This window comes from Sesamum indicum, linkage group LG8, assembly GCF_026168435.1.
Source record: "Sesamum indicum cultivar Baizhima isolate 11 linkage group LG8, ASM2616843v1, whole genome shotgun sequence".
Taxonomy (NCBI): Eukaryota; Viridiplantae; Streptophyta; class Magnoliopsida; order Lamiales; family Pedaliaceae; genus Sesamum; species Sesamum indicum.
The window spans coordinates 3,516,846-3,532,679 of record NC_142664.1 but is presented as its reverse complement, the minus strand read 5'-3'; the positions used below and the strand labels follow the sequence as shown (position 1 = coordinate 3,532,679).

At 33.1% G+C, this 15,834-nt stretch overlaps 2 protein-coding genes across 3 annotated transcripts; both read left to right on the top strand.

Annotated features, from left to right (window-relative positions):
* Positions 1-95: 95 nt before the first annotated feature.
* Positions 96-4,499, top strand: LOC105167734 (Pentatricopeptide repeat (PPR) superfamily protein). 2 transcript variants are annotated; one of them, XM_011087554.3, is made up of 2 exons: positions 96-3,918; positions 4,127-4,499. In XM_011087554.3, the coding sequence occupies exons 1-2, from the start codon at positions 179-181 to the stop codon at positions 4,134-4,136; spliced, it is 3,750 nt and encodes a 1,249-aa protein (XP_011085856.2). In that variant the 5' UTR covers positions 96-178; the 3' UTR covers positions 4,137-4,499. The 2 variants fall into 2 exon arrangements, with proteins under 2 accessions (XP_011085856.2, XP_088740365.1); XM_088884239.1 differs by having other exon boundaries at positions 96-3,923.
* Positions 4,500-7,506: 3,007 nt separating this feature from the next.
* Positions 7,507-8,798, top strand: LOC105167733 (casparian strip membrane protein 1). The gene is made up of 3 exons (XM_011087553.3): positions 7,507-7,821; positions 8,143-8,269; positions 8,360-8,798. Exons 1-3 carry the CDS (start codon positions 7,604-7,606, stop codon positions 8,573-8,575), a joined length of 561 nt encoding a protein of 186 aa, XP_011085855.1. The 5' UTR covers positions 7,507-7,603; the 3' UTR covers positions 8,576-8,798.
* Positions 8,799-15,834: the final 7,036 nt, after the last annotated feature.

Genomic DNA, 15,834 nt, shown 5'->3' with positions numbered 1-15,834 from the left:
ATTTCTAATTTAACATCGACAAAGTATTGATCTTAAGAGATATGGGCCATAGCCACACGGCCCGATAGTGAGTAATTAGACTCCACAGGACCAACACGACGGCGTTTCCTCTTTCTTGTTCGAGAGACTGCCAACCAAAGCATACACGAGAAGCAGCAGAACTGTTTCTGGCACTCGAATGCTCCGAATTTTCTCATCTCTCCGATCCAAAGAACCTTATTACAAACGGGTTCGCGCAATTCCCAAAATCAGTTATTTTTCCAGTGAAGCTTTGGTTGAGAACCCACAAGAACCTTCGTCTTCAGAAGCAAGTCACACCCACGAAGACTTATCTTCACTTAGATTCTCCGCCATTGCTGAAACTGTGATAACGAAGTGTTCACACCTTTGGGTTACCAATAAAGGTGAGGGGTTTTCCAGTTTTTCACTTAAAGATCACTTATTGAGACTATCTAATATATCTCCTGAGGTTATACGTCGATTTTGGAGAGTTTCTGTGCTGAAACCTCAAGATGTTCTTGAGATGTTGCTGGGTTTTGAATCTTGCAGAGGGAAGTACGAGGTTGAGGTTAGAAAGGTCGAGTCTTTATGGGGAGTTTTCAAGTGGGCAAGTGAGCAAAATGGGGAGTTTGAACATTGTCCTCGGTCTTGTAAGATCATGGCTGCAATGCTTGTGCAGGTTGGGTTTTTTAAGGAAGTTGAGTACTTGTTATCAAGAAGGGAGAGCCGAGGAGTTCTGTTGGATTGTCAGGAAGTTTTCAGTAATTTGATTGAAGGATATGTGGGGGAGTTTGAATTAGACCGGGCTGTTTCAGTTTATGGGAGAATGAGACGGTTGTCTTTAGTGCCATCAATGTCAAGTTATCGAGCTGTTCTTAAGTATTTGGTCGAGTTGAATGAAATAAAGTTGATGCATTATGTTTATATGGATGCAATCAAGATGGGAATGGGAGGGATTGTAGAAGAGAGTGGCATCCATGAGAATGTTATTCGGTTGCTTTGCATGGATGGAAAGGTTCAGGAAGCAAGAGATCTTGTTAGGAAAGTCATGAATTATGGAATTCAACCGAGTAATTTAGTTGTTAATGCAATTAGTTGTGGGTATTGTGACAAGAAGGACTATAGTGATTTGTTAAGTTTCTTTGTTGAAGTCAGGATTGTACCTGATATTGTTGTTGGGAACAAGATTCTGTTTTCATTATGCAGAAGCTTTGGTGTCGAGCAAGCATGCATGTATTTGCAGAAATTGGAGGAATTGGGTTTTTGCCCTGATGAAATAACTTTGGGGATCTTCATTGGTTCCAGTTGTTCCCAAGGGAAATTGAAGGATGCTTTCTTTTACATCTCAGACATTTTGTCAAGAGGCCTCAAGCCGCATGTATACTCTTACAATGCTCTCTTAAGTGGGATGTTTAAGGAGGGCATGTGGAAGCACTCTCGAGATATACTTGTGGAAATGAGCGAAATGGGAGTAACTCCGAATTTGTCCACCTTCAGAGTTCTCTTAGCAGGATTTTGTAAAGCTAGACAATTTCATGAAGTTAAGGCAATCGTCTGTCAGATGGCAGAGCATAACCTAGTAACACTCTCATCATCGGAAGATCCATTAACCAAAGGATTCATGCTCTTGGGGTTCAGCCCATTGGATGTGAAGATTAGAAGGGACAATGACAAGGGATTTTCTAAAACTGAGTTTTTCGATAATCTTGGCAATGGACTCTATTTAGACACAGATCTTGAAGAGTATGAGAAAAAAATTGCTCAGATTCTTGATGACGCCATGATGCCTGACTTCAATTCCTCTATAATAGAGAAATGTCATAGTCTGGATATAAAAAGTAGTCTAACAATGTTAGATGAGATGGCAAGGTGGGGCCAAGCAATTTCTTTGCCCGCCTTGTCTTCCTTATTGAATTGCCTCTGCGGAGCTCCCTTCAGTATCGAAACCATTAACCACCTTTTGGGGATTATGGCCAAATCTACGTATCAGCTTGATCAAAAGACTTTAAATATGCTTGTTCAGGCTTACAGCAGAAAGGGATTTACTTTCAGTGCAAGGACCCTTTTGGATGGGATGGTGCGAAGAGGTTACAGAGTTGAAAACAGTACATACACTGCTCTGTTGTTTGACATATCCAAGAGAGGCGATTTGAGAAGCCTCCGTTACTGCTGCAAGCTGGCACAGAAATCTAATTGGTCACCTGATGCGAAGGATGGCAAGGCCCTTCTGAGTTATCTGTGCCAGAACAAATGGTTGAATGAGGCACTGGAACTATTTGAAACCATGCTCTTTGCCACCCCTTATAATATATCCAACACTTTTCACTCATTACTTGGAGAGCTTTGTTGTCAAGGGTTCACTAGTACTGCTCATGTTCTGCTGGAGGAATTTTCAAATCAAGCCACATTATTGGATCACATGGCTTATAGTCATCTTGTTAGTGGGTTTTGTGAGGAGAAAAGGTTCACAGATGCCTTAAAAATGTTTGACACTATGATTTCTAAGGACTTATCTCCACCTCTTGATGCATCCATTCGGTTGATTACTCAGCTGTGCAAGAACCAAAACTATGAGAAAGCTGTTGAGTTGAAGAATCTATACTTGAGGGATCAACCTTCAGCCCTTCTTCCTATGCATTGTGCTTTGATTAATGGGTTCTGCAAGTCAGGAAGGGTTGAAGAAGCCGCTGGTCTATTCAAGGAATTATCAATGATGGGCTTAATACCAGATGTTAACGTATTTAACTCTTTACTTGAAGGCTATTGTGGAGTGAATAACTTGAATAAAGTTAAAGAGCTTCTTGGTGTTCTGATAAGGAAGAGCTTAAGCATCTCTATTTCTAGTTATAGCAGCATAGTTCGCCTGATATGCGCAGAAGGGAAGTTCCCTCTTGCTTTGAGCTTGAAACAGCTTATGCTTCATGTAACTTATCTTCAGGAGCTTGTTCTGTATAATATTCTGATATTTCACTTTTCCGCAACGCAGGACTCTTTGTTATTGAATGCTGTAGTCGATGCAGTCCAAAAGAGCGATCTGCAGTTTGATGAAGTTACTTACAATTTTGTTATTCGAGGATTCTTGTTATGTAATGACATATCACGTTCGCTTCACTATCTGACAACTATGATAAGGCAAGATCTTAGGCCAAGTAACCGTAGTTTACGAGAAGTTATCACATGCCTTTGCCATAACCAGGAGCTCAGTCTGGCCTTGAATTTGAGTAGAGAAATGGAATTAAGAGGTTGGGTTCATGGTTCAGTCATTCAGAACAACATTGTTGAGGCACTTCTCTCTAATGGTAATCTCCATGAAGCAGTAGAATTTTTGGACAGAATAGCATCAAAAGATCTGATTCCCGATAAAATAATGTATGATTACATAATCAAGCAGTTTTATCAGCATGGTAGACTCGATAAAGCAGTTGATCTTCTGAACATCATGTTGGTGAAGGGAAGCCACCCTGAGTCCACCAGCTATGATTATGTTATCCAAGGTTTCTGCAAGGGCCATAAGTTGGATGCAGCTCTTAATTTTTACACTGAGATGTTGAATAGAGACCTAAAACCAAGTACAGTCACTTGGGACATTCTTGTTCGCAGCTTATGTGAACACGGTCGTGCGCAAGAAGCAGAAACGGAACTTAAAACGATGATCGAGTTAGGTGAAACTCCAAGCCGAGAAGCTTTTCAGTCAGTGATTAATAGGTATCGGTCTGAAATGAACACTGGCAAGACTTCTGGACTCTTGAAAGTGATGCAGCAGAAGGGCTATGTTCCAGACTTTGACACACACTGGTCTTTAATAAGTAACTTGAGCAATTCCAGCAAGAAAGACGATAGCGTTCGCAACAGCAGTTTCCTGTCGAATCTCCTTTCTGGTTTTGACTTTGCACAGAAGAACAGTAACTCCAAAACAGGGTAATGTAAGAGATTAAGCTCTATATGTTCTTCGTGAATTCATTCATCGAAAAGTCATCTTTAATTTTGTTTGTGAAAAGATTGTCAGCAGGAGAAACTCCACTTTTGATGGAGGTGAACGTACATTTATTTGTGTGTGTAACCTACATAATTTGGTTTCCTGTTGCACTAATACAACCCAAATACTTATAAATTCTACCAAATCCAGTTGTACTTAATCGCTCATTCCGGGAGATACACACTGTCCATGGCAACTAGGATCCAATAATCACTCAAGCTATATTCAGATTGATGTGTTTTGGATTTCAAATTGGCAGCAACAAATTATGGATTGAAGATTACGTTAATAGGCTGTGAGACGAGACGAGGAAGATCGATGCAGCTTATATGGATCTATCTTTTCGTAAAACACAAATGAGTTCTGGAGATGGGTTTTTCCTTTCCTCTTTGGGTTTTCAGATTGCAGGGTTTTCTTTTTCTTCTTCTGTTCGCTGTAATTTAGAATGATGTCTGTGTTTGTCGTTTGATAAATAATGAATGGAAGAAGAAATAAATCTGCGGGCAATGAGTAATTTGTTTCAGAGTAGCAAAAGCAGGACGGTGTGTACTAATTCTTAATTTAGTGTTGCACAACTTAATCTCGATCCTTATTTCAAGCAAAAGAAAAGGCAGCTCCGTCCTAAAATAGGGCAATGTCATCCAGAATGAGGTAAGTGAACTCCTCTGTCTTAAATGGTTGTCCAATATTGTGTTTGCCCACAAGCCACGTAACAAATGGAGAATGTGTATATCATAAAAGTTTACATCAATAATATGCTGGTAAAAAGCCAACGTGTTGAGTAGTGATTGAGAAAGGCATCGAGGTGAATCCAAAAAAAATACGACCAGCAGGGTGCATTGCTGCACTCAGCAGCGTAATACCCGATTCTACTAAATAGAATTTAGCTTTTTCTTTTAAAGTATTTCGCGGAAGCAATTATGAGTTTCGTCTTTAATATTTATTATAAAATCCTAGCATAAATAAGTAAAGAGTGTCTATTTTGATGATATTATTTGAAAAAACATGATTCTGTAAGTGAGAGTTTTAATTTTGCTTTATATATTTTTAGATATAAAAGAATATAGACGAATTTTAGTGTTTGGTGGTGCACTATTTTGCTCCAAGTTACAATTTGCTAGTGTCTGCTACTCTGAAAATCCGATGTGCAATGTCCATGTTCTGGTGTGCGCTAATCCTACTTTTACTGTATCGATATTCACTTGTATGATGTAAAATGTTGTAATCTCTATATTGTCCAAATATTCACAATTTTTTTTGGTGGACAGATCTTAAAATTAAAAAAAATGGGTATAAGAAATTAGTTTGTTTTTGTAATATTTCATGGACATTTGTATCGCATTTTGCCCAATACTTTTTCCAAGTATATATATACGCATATATAATATGATTCTGGTCAATTGATTTTTCATATTATTCATTAAGTTCGACCAGTAATTTAGTGACCTAATAACTTGATCGATTCAATTTTGATTTGATTTTCAAAATATTGCTCCATCGGAAAGTTTTAGTACTATAGGAAAAAGGTGAAAAACTGTCTTTTTAAGAAGCAGACTCGTGAAAATGAGAGACACTCTAATGATGAACTATTAGATAGGATTCAATCATTTTAGACTATATTTAAGTTGACGGATTTAATGTCACGAATTATTTGAATTTATTTGGATAATTTCAAACTCGAAAGATTTTAAAATTTTCAACTCTAAATTTGAAATCATATATTTTTTTAAATATTAATGAATTTCAAATTCTCTTCTAATATGAAATCATTTAAATTTATTTTTCAAATTCTTGGTATATAGCCACAACTAATGATTTTGCCAAAATAATATAGGGTTAAATGCAAAATGAGTAAATTACCTCTTGTGAAGAAAAAATAGCAAATTACTCCCTTACGTTTTTAATAAAGAAATAAGCCCCTCACACCATTTCATTCCATTCACGAGCTATTTTTAGATACTTTATTTTATTTTTATTTTTAATTATAAAATTATATTTACATCCTTATTAATAATCATTGGATTTGCCTGAATTAAAACTTAAATTAAATTTAAGGGTAATTTGATATTTTTTTTAACACATTTTATATATCACAAGGGGTGGCATGCATTTTTCCCGAATAGATCAATTTGTTCCATGATGATTGCAACTGCCATGCAATCAAATAATAATAGCCACAACGACACCTCACAGCCCCATTTATTACTTTTTGAGATATATATAAATGCATTTGGTTATGTATTTGAAAGATAAGATGAGCATCTTATTATTACAACTACTGCAAAACACGAGGTTTAGTTTAGTTTAGTTTATCACCTTTACAAGGAATAGACACCTAATCATGCCCACACATTTTCAGCTGTCCTACCACTTTCCTCTTCCGGACAACTGCCCCAACATAGTTGGAAGCATACAAATAGAAATTCAACTGCCCCAACATAGCCGGAAGCATACCAATAGACAATCGTGAATTTGTATTGCATGTCTTAGGATCAATAAAAATTTATTCTTATGTGATATTGAAAATAAAATAGATAAATTACTTTATTTTTTTAAAATATAGGGAATAAATTGTTACATTTTAAAAAATATAGGAGAACAAATTGTTATTTTATTTTTCATAAGAGTGTTGTTTGCCTATTTTCCATAACATAGATAGGTAGGTTGCAATTTACCCCGTCTCATAGTATATTTTATATCGGGACACTTAGTTCTTTTTTAGAAATACAAAATTAAGTACTTTTTCAAAAAAAAGTAAAGTTATACTTGCATTCTCTTTGAAAATTCACCATTTATAACTAACCCCCTTCCGTTAAGGTTTGGACGAAAGTTATCAAAAAAAAAATTACGTAAATTTTTATTTTTTTCTTAATTCAACATTCCACTATAATGTTTTATACTTATAATGGAGTAAATGTAACATATATATATATATATATATATAAAGTCAAAAGTATGCAATTGTAACAAAATATTACTCCAAAATCATAACTATTGGATAAAAATATTGCAAAAGAATGTTAAATGAGAAATAAAATTAAAATTTTAATTAATTTTTTTTTTGTTAACTTTAACATTTTCAATCTAAACCCTAATTGAAGGGAATCGAGCATAAATGTAGAATTTTTTGAGGGGATGTAAGTATATTTTTAAACCTTTTTGTAAGAAAATATAATTTTACATTTTCAAGAGGAGGGTTTAAGTGAATTAACCCTTATATATTTATATATATATATATATATATATAAACTTCGTGAATAAAATTCTTTTCCTAAAATACGGACCCCGTGTATAAAAATAAGAAACACGTATGTACGTATAAAGTGAAATACGTAATATGACATCATATGTTTTTAGAGCAAGTATAGCAGATGGTCACTTTAGACAACTTTAGCTAGTAAAATAACACAATGTACTAACCACATGCAGAGTTGTGACATTTGGCATGTCTGAACACCTAATTTGCAAATTATACACTGATGATCTCCACTTATAAATTCACCATCTCAAGCCCTATACATTGAACACTACACTCAGAGCTAAGAATTAGTTTTGTTAAGACGACAGTACATTTTGCAATACTAGGATATTAAAACATCGATCGGTTGCTGTTTTTGGTCTAGAAAGATGGGTGGAGTTGAGGTTGGTGCAAAGGATTTTGGTTCAGGCCAGAAGAGAAGTGGGGTGAGCCGTGGCGTGGCTGTGCTGGACTTCATCCTCAGACTTGTCGCAATCGTTGCAACCTTAGCTAGCGCGATTGCCATGGGGACAACCAACGAATCGCTCCCTTTTTTCACTCAGTTCATTCGATTCAGGGCCAAGTACAACGATCTCCCCACTTTCACGTAAGTACAACTTCATAATATATAATCACGTTGTTTTTGCATGTGTCATCCTGAGTTTTGCTGGCTGAGATATTATATGATTTTCTTTCTAGCCAACGTTTTTAACTTTTTAGACAAGATAGCCGTTCAATATATATGAATAACATAACTGCATACATTATACTTCAGAAAAAAAATGTACCCCGCACAAATTAATTAAAGAATAATGCACGGTGACCCGTTAGGCTTTGCCTCCTATATGGGAAATGACGTGTTAGAGATATTAAATATTAAATAATAATTTTTCTCCCTAACAACTTAAATTCGGGATGCTATGTGCAGATTCTTTGTGGTGGCGAATTCCATTGTAAGCGCGTACTTAGTTCTTTCTCTAGCATTCTCCATCTTCCACATCATAAGGAGTGGTGGTGGACAAAAGAGCAGAGTGGTCTTAATCTTCTTTGACACGGTAATTAACATCAAATCATTACAACATTAATGCTCCTTAATCAACCTTAATTATTAATTATGCTATACTTTTTTTCTTAAAATAATTAAGGGAATGCTGGCGTTGTTGACCGCGGGGGCTTCAGCAGCGGCGGCGATCGTCTACTTGGCGCACAAGGGCAACACCAGGACCAACTGGTTTGCCATTTGCCAACAGTACAATTCCTTCTGTGAGCGAATTTCTGGATCGTTGATTGGATCATTTGGAGGGATAATAGTCTTGATACTGTTGATTTTGATCTCCGCTGCAACTCTCTCCCGCCGTTGATTCACTCTTGTCAAGGGAGACCGCGTGCATGTGATTGTATCTCTTGGTGATTGTTGGTTTGTGTTTGTATTCGTGTCCTTTTTTCTTTTTTTCTTTTTTTTTTTTTTGAGAATTTATCAATGTGTTCGAGTGTAATGTAATGGGTGCGATTAAGTATAGTCATGTCGAATACTGAATTGAAATTTAAAGACGTGTTTGAATGCTGAAATTAGTCTGTTTTTCCTTTTCTTTTGTTTTTGATAGAAACATTCACTATGTTTATTTTTATTTTTAATTTATCTATGGGATGAGTCAAAACATACTTAATATTTTTTATAATTCAAAAACACATTTTTATTCGAGTATTTTTAACTGTTTTAGTATAAATGCATACATATATATACACACACACATATATACATAAATATATATAAAAAAATATGATTTGACAAAGAATAGTAATTTTTGTCTTCCAAAACACAACATTAAACATACAATACTTACTTTAAATTATCTCCAAAAACAAATCCAAACATACATACTATCTCTAACACACACTTATTTATCTTTGTTTTTCTCTTTTTATCTCCACAAAACACTCAAAAAACGATCCGAACACTATGATTATGTTGCACCATTTTTAAATACATAACAAGCTATAAAAATTAATTAAAAACATCAAAATTTTAATTAAATTAAAACATATAATGAAAACAATTTATGTTGACACTGGAACCATACATCCCGAATATATGTATGTGTTATGTAGCACGGAATGTTTGTAAATACTAAAATTAAGTTAAAAAGAGTGTTTTTGCTTTATAATTTTTGTTATTAACCCACCTAAATTAAATTGATTTAAACAAAAAATTATAAGCATCTCCCCACTCAACTTCTACAGCTTATTGACAAAATTATAAGTATCAAACTTACCACTACTGAGCATAAAATTGTATCTGTGTGTGAGGATGAGTACACTAAGTTCCTTCAGTATCAAGCAGCAAAGTTGTAATCTGTTCCTACTGCATCATTCACCCTACCTTTCATTGGCCTTTTGTTGGGATACGAGTTCTAGCGAAACCCTCATTCATTTGTAGCTGAATTTCTCTTATTCGGGTAACATTCATTCCTGCTGTTTGTGGGTAGTCTTCTCTTTTCAAAACACTCCGACTTCAACAGTGTCTCACTTTTAACTTTTATTTTCAGTCCATCTCAACTTTACTACCACTTGACTTATAAGAGGGTGTAATTGGGTTGAGCCTATAAACTTTTCAAAATATCTTATAAAATATTTTATAAATTTTTTAAAAAAATATCTTATAAGAAGCTCTAATTAACTTTTTCTACAACCTATTCTGACTTGGAAAATCGAAACTATTTCAAACAATCCTTTAATATATGTTTAATAGAAGATGTTATATAATTATATATATTAATCATATATAATTTAATAATTGAAATAAACCCGATTTTAATGTACTATCTACTTGAATAAAATGGAATTATTTATGTCAAATCTTATATTTTATTCAATACATATTATGTACATAAATTTTTTAAATAAAATAAGTAATGTAATTTTTATATGCGTAACATGCAAGAATTAAATAAAATGAAATTTTTGTATTAAGAAAATCGAATGTGATTGGTGCATTCCCCTATTTGGTGATACGCGTAGTAGAGAATCAAGAAGTAGGAGGTGGATTAGGTACAATTGACTCACATGCACCAGCTCAAACTTATGCTCCAATCATGGTACAACCATGAATACAACTACATGTTTACTCTATTTCATATCATATTAGGGCTTAAGAGAAAGTACAATCAAATAAAGCAGCGATTCCTTCCGTATTTTCTGTTTTTGGAGCAGACTACGTTTTCCATCAGCTTCCTATTTTTAGGGCAGGACCAGAGTAGTACAGCCAGGTATTAACTGTAGGCGTAGGATAAGTCATCCCTACCTAAAATGATGGGATAAGTTAGCCAAACATCTCCTTCTCCAATTACAAATATGGGCCCAACTACAGTGACATGTCAACAACCCATAAAAGACAATATAATATCCTTTTTGTGCTTTGAAGGCCAAATTATGACATGGTCTTCTCAAATTTAATATAATTATAAATATTTTGATATTATTTAAAAAATTATTAATAGATCTATGATATTTAATGAAATTATATAATATTTGTGTGGAGATTTGAATTTTCAACTTTACACTTACTGTATTTTTTATTTAAAAAAAAAGAACAAGGTAGATGAAAAATTATTAAAAAAAATTATCTACTTAATTCATAATTTTTTTAATAATATTTTTAAAAATAAATAAAATTATAATTCTTAGTGCACAGAGCATTTTGGTTAGTTTGCCATAAACATGAATGAAATCTAATAGAACGGATTGAGTAATTGTTGAATGACCGTTAAAATCACAAGAATGTTGATATTTCCAAAGAAAATAAAGGAGTATGGTCAAATCTTATTAAAGCTTACTGTAATTTACTCTTTTTTTAATTGTTGGAAGGGTAATATCGACATTTCAAAGTTAATCTTATTATTACAACACCAGATAAACATCGGACTAACTTTTATCCCACGACTACAATCAACATAAGTAAACAAACTACAATCAATTCCGAGTTACTCTATCCTACATCTAATCTTGTCTGATCCCATCACCTTATTAACTCATACTACAAAATAAACGAGGTCTTAATTCTTTTTTTATCCATACAGTTCCGTAATGTTTACTTAATATGATTAGGTCATATTACATAAATAATATAGGATAATTGCTTGTTTACATTGAGCTATTGGGGCCCGAACTCATTTGCAAGGCCCGGACCAGTTCGCTATTCGGTTCATAACCCAACCAACCTGTGTTGGTGGGTTTAATAATTTGAGGCAGGAGGCCCCTTGGAACGCTAAGATTGTTTTGGGCCTTCCACACAAACTAGCAGATGGTTGAATAAGGTAAAAATAATGTAATTACAAGAGTGGAGAGATAACATTCACTATTTTAAGGATTAATTACACGTACTTTCTTTAAAAAATATATAATTACAATTTCTCTTAAAAAAAATTTAAAATTACACTTACACTCTTTCAAGAAAAATTCTTTTTACACCTGACCCTCTTCCGTTAGGCGTTTGGATGACGTTAGTAAAAGAAACTATGTACATTTTAAAATTTATCATTTATTTAATATTCTTATGTGTATTTTTGTAGTTATAAAGGGATAAATGTAATATCTATATATAGAATAATATTAACATCATTATATTTTTTTCTCTTTTAAGTATAAAATCATAACACGAGAATGTTAAATGAAAGATAAAAATTAAAAATTTATGTAATTATTTTACTAATGTTAGTATTTTGTCCAAAATCTAACGAAAGAAATCAGTATAAACAATAAATTTTGTAAAGAGGTGTAACCCTAACTTTAAAATGCTTCCATGTAAGCCAAGTTCCAACCATTAGTAGAAAGCCCTTGCGACAGAAAAGAGGACATTGTGCAAATACAAAGTTTTCAAAAAATTATAAAAAATATGAGTAAAAATTCCTCGTAGTTAATAAAATTGATTCTCATAGAGTAACTTTCCAAGAGATGGCCGAAGCTCTACCACACAACTATCAGTAAGAAACCTTACATCAGACAATCATGCCAATAATAAAAGAAAAATAGAAGACATTTAAATAAGGGTTAACTACACTCAAACTCTATTTAAAAATACAAAATTATACTTTTTTTAAAAAAATTTTGAAATTATATTTTGATCGTCTTTAAGAATTCTCTGTTTATACCCGATCCCCTTCTGTTTGAGTTTGCATGAAAACTGTTGATGTTAGCAAAAAATATTACATAAATTTTCCATTTTGGCCTTCATTATAACATTGTTATGTATGTTTTTGAACTTATAAACGGAGAAATGTAATATATATATATATATATATATATTGATGGGTATGACCCAAGAATGATTGGCCCAAGAAGAAATGCTAAAGCCCAAGTCGAACTCACCAGTCCAGAAGAGAGGCAGTCTGGCCAAGGGCGCCGGGTTTAATCTAAGAAAGAAGCACCCTACAGCATGGCTCGGCCCAAGAGGAAGGCCCAATAGACTCAGCCCAAGAAAGAGCCCCCACACCAAAGTCTGTTCAAAGATGAAGCCTGCCTCATCAAGCTTGGCCCAAGAGGGAGGCCCGGAACAAATCTGCTGCTTCCTTCCGAGCTCTGCTCAAGAAAAGGAAGGTGCCCTCAAGAAGCTAAACTCCTTGCAAAGCAGGAGTCTTCACAAGGAAGGAGTCCTCCCTCATCCGAAGACTTGCCTGCTCAAGAAGCGGATAAGATGCAACCTTATCTCGCCTTCCTCGCCAGATGCACAGCCTGGGACTGACCCAAAAATTTAACCCTCAAACTCAATTAATGAAAAATCCTTTTTTACCTCTGGTTATAGCTTTTCACATTCCAGAACTGGCTATGGTATGTCAATTGTGGGAAAAATTCTAGTCTGAACCTGACTCGATTACGTGTGAACCACTCATATAGCAAGTGCAATACACTTATCATGTAATCGGTGTACAATTTAGAAAAAGTGACCAATCAAATAACAAGTGTGATCACTTACTTTGTAATTGATTTGACAATCAAATTTGATCCAAACAAAAAAAATTCTTAAATTGTGGTATTGTTACCTGTACATAAAGAAGAATGAAAAAGGTGAATAAAATGTCTTATAGAAAGAATGTTCCACGAATGTTATACAAGACTTTGAGAATCGTAATACAGATAATTTTTATGTGCATGCATATAGTTAAATACATGTTTATCTAAAAGAATATTAAAAACCTACACGAAATTAACACAACTTCATTGAGTTAAAAAAGTATAATTTCCCATGACCACATTAAGCTTCACAATTGATCTATTTCAAGGAGTTCACTATCAACTTAAACAATCCAATTAGGGTTCATCCCTCTACTTAACTTGGTATTATCTAAATTTTATTTTATCTTAATTTTTTGACAAAAGGCCGTAAAAAAATTTATTTATTTCAATTCCCATCATTATTTGGATAACTAAAAATCAATATTTTATTATGCTAGAGGGTTTTTAATTAGGAGAGGAAACGAAAAAAAGAGTTCTTTCAACACTGAAATTCTTTATTTAAGACATTGTTTAATTGAGCTTATTTAAAATATCTTATAAATTCCTATTTCTTATAATATATTTTAAAAGCTTAAAAATATTAAATTTTATTTTAATAATAAATGCTTAAAATATTTAAATAAATAAGATTAGAATGTTTGGTATAATAAGTTCTTCATATTGTAATAATTACCGAAAAATCCATTAAATTATTAGAATTTAAAATTATATTAAATAGATATTTTTTTATTTCAAGAGATGAGAATATAATTATCCCGTTAAAATAAAATATTCAGACGGATTGCTGTTCGTTTACAAAATACACTTAATTAATGACTGCTAAACTTTGTTCACACACTTGATTATAGTCATTTAATATTCTTACCATTTCCATTCAAACTTCAAAAGTTCAAATTAAGACGACTAATTCAATTTATTTCTCACAAATTTTGGTTGCCTAACTTTTAAATTTATAAGACAAAGCAAGTGCATGCACACATTACGCATCCCTCGAACCAAATCTTGCCACGTGGTTGTTCCCTGTCGTGGCACCATGTCGGAACACATGAAACATGGCCCCAATGTGAGAGATTATCCGTAAAACTCAAAGTCATTGGTCAAAAAGTTTGTGTGCGTTTTTGCTTAGCGAGAGTTAGGCCGGTGTTACCTTACCTTAATCAACTCAAATAATTAATTAATCAATTACTAGACATTGTAGATAGTCTAGTCGCTTCTCTGGGATCATGACGTGCCGGAAATTGGAACAAGAAAAATCTTATTTAAGTTACATTTGATCTGATTGAATTGATCAATTGAATTTGTTACATGATTGATCATTATTTTTTAAATTATATATTAATCACATAATAAGTGTAATATAATTTCGTTTAATTTTAGTCATATCTAATGCAAAGTAAAAGTACAAATATCATTTCTTTTGTCCTGTAATTTAGGCCTTATTTACATTTTTCTTCATGTCGTTAAATATTTGATAAAAATGACGACATAAAATAAATGTTTTGAAGGGAATAATGTCATGTAAAAGACACATACTTTATTTTTTAAAACCAATACTCTCTAAAGCCCTCATCTATTTTCCCCAAATTTTCTCTTCCCAAATTTTTATAGAGAAAACCCTAATCTAATGTTTTCTTTTGTCCCCCCAAATCTTACCTCTCCACTACATCTTAATCTCAAACAATCGAGGAAGAACCATATTTTTTCAACTGGAGAATCGAAGAATTAGACAAATATGATAATTAATTTTGTAGCAGTTGAGTCGCTTGTTAAAATTGTATTTTTAATTTGGAAAGCTTGATTCTCACGAGCTTGCAAGAATCTAAATTGTGGGGGTCCTAATTTTATTTTATTTTTTTCTCCCTTTCATCAAAACTAGCAATTATAATCTCTCCAACAACGAAGCATGTGCATCTTACGTGCCTGCATTCCTTCCAAAATTTCCTAACGTAACCGTTACATGAGTATCGTGATATTATGACTAAAAATAATGAAAAGTGAAACTTATAAATTATGATCTTTAAAGTGGGATTCTTATAAATATTATGACTAAAAATGAACAAAATCTAAGTTATGGGACAAAAAATTGGAGACTTTCCCCAAACTAAAATTTCTTGCACTGAAAAATGATTTTATGCAATGCCAATTTCATATTTCAGGAAGTCCGAATATGGTAAAACTATATTTATGAAAATTGTCGACTTCATTAATGCTTCATAATAAGTTAATTTAGAATAGTACTCTCAGAAAAACTAAAAAAAATATCCAAACAAAACGAGGGTCCACAGCTTTTTATTCCAATTATTACCCATCAGAACTTCATTTTGAAAAATTCTAATTCGGACGGAGCTCTGTCAGACTTGAATCATTCTTATGGCAAGTATAATATGTTAGAAATAAGCTCTAAAATTTTTTACATTGTCAAATTATTTCCAACACTTTATTTGATTTTAATGTGCCAGTTTAATTTGATATTTGTTTGAAGTTTATGGCCACATTATTATAATGATTTAATTGTGATTTTATAAGATTTAATAAGTATTTGACCGTTAGATTTTATATATTTATATGGCCTATTTATAATTGAATTTATTATAATATTATGAGTTTTAAT

Excerpts from the sequence above, each read along its gene's own strand:
- LOC105167734 (XM_011087554.3), top strand. The coding sequence starts at position 179 with ATGCTCCGAATTTTCTCATCTCTCCGATCCAAAGAACCTTATTACAAA.
- LOC105167733 (XM_011087553.3), top strand. The coding sequence starts at position 7,604 with ATGGGTGGAGTTGAGGTTGGTGCAAAGGATTTTGGTTCAGGCCAGAAG. Across the intron at positions 7,822-8,142 it reads AACGATCTCCCCACTTTCAC|ATTCTTTGTGGTGGCGAATT; the intron begins GTAAGTACAACT and ends TGCTATGTGCAG. Across the intron at positions 8,270-8,359 it reads TCTTAATCTTCTTTGACACG|GGAATGCTGGCGTTGTTGAC; the intron begins GTAATTAACATC and ends AAAATAATTAAG.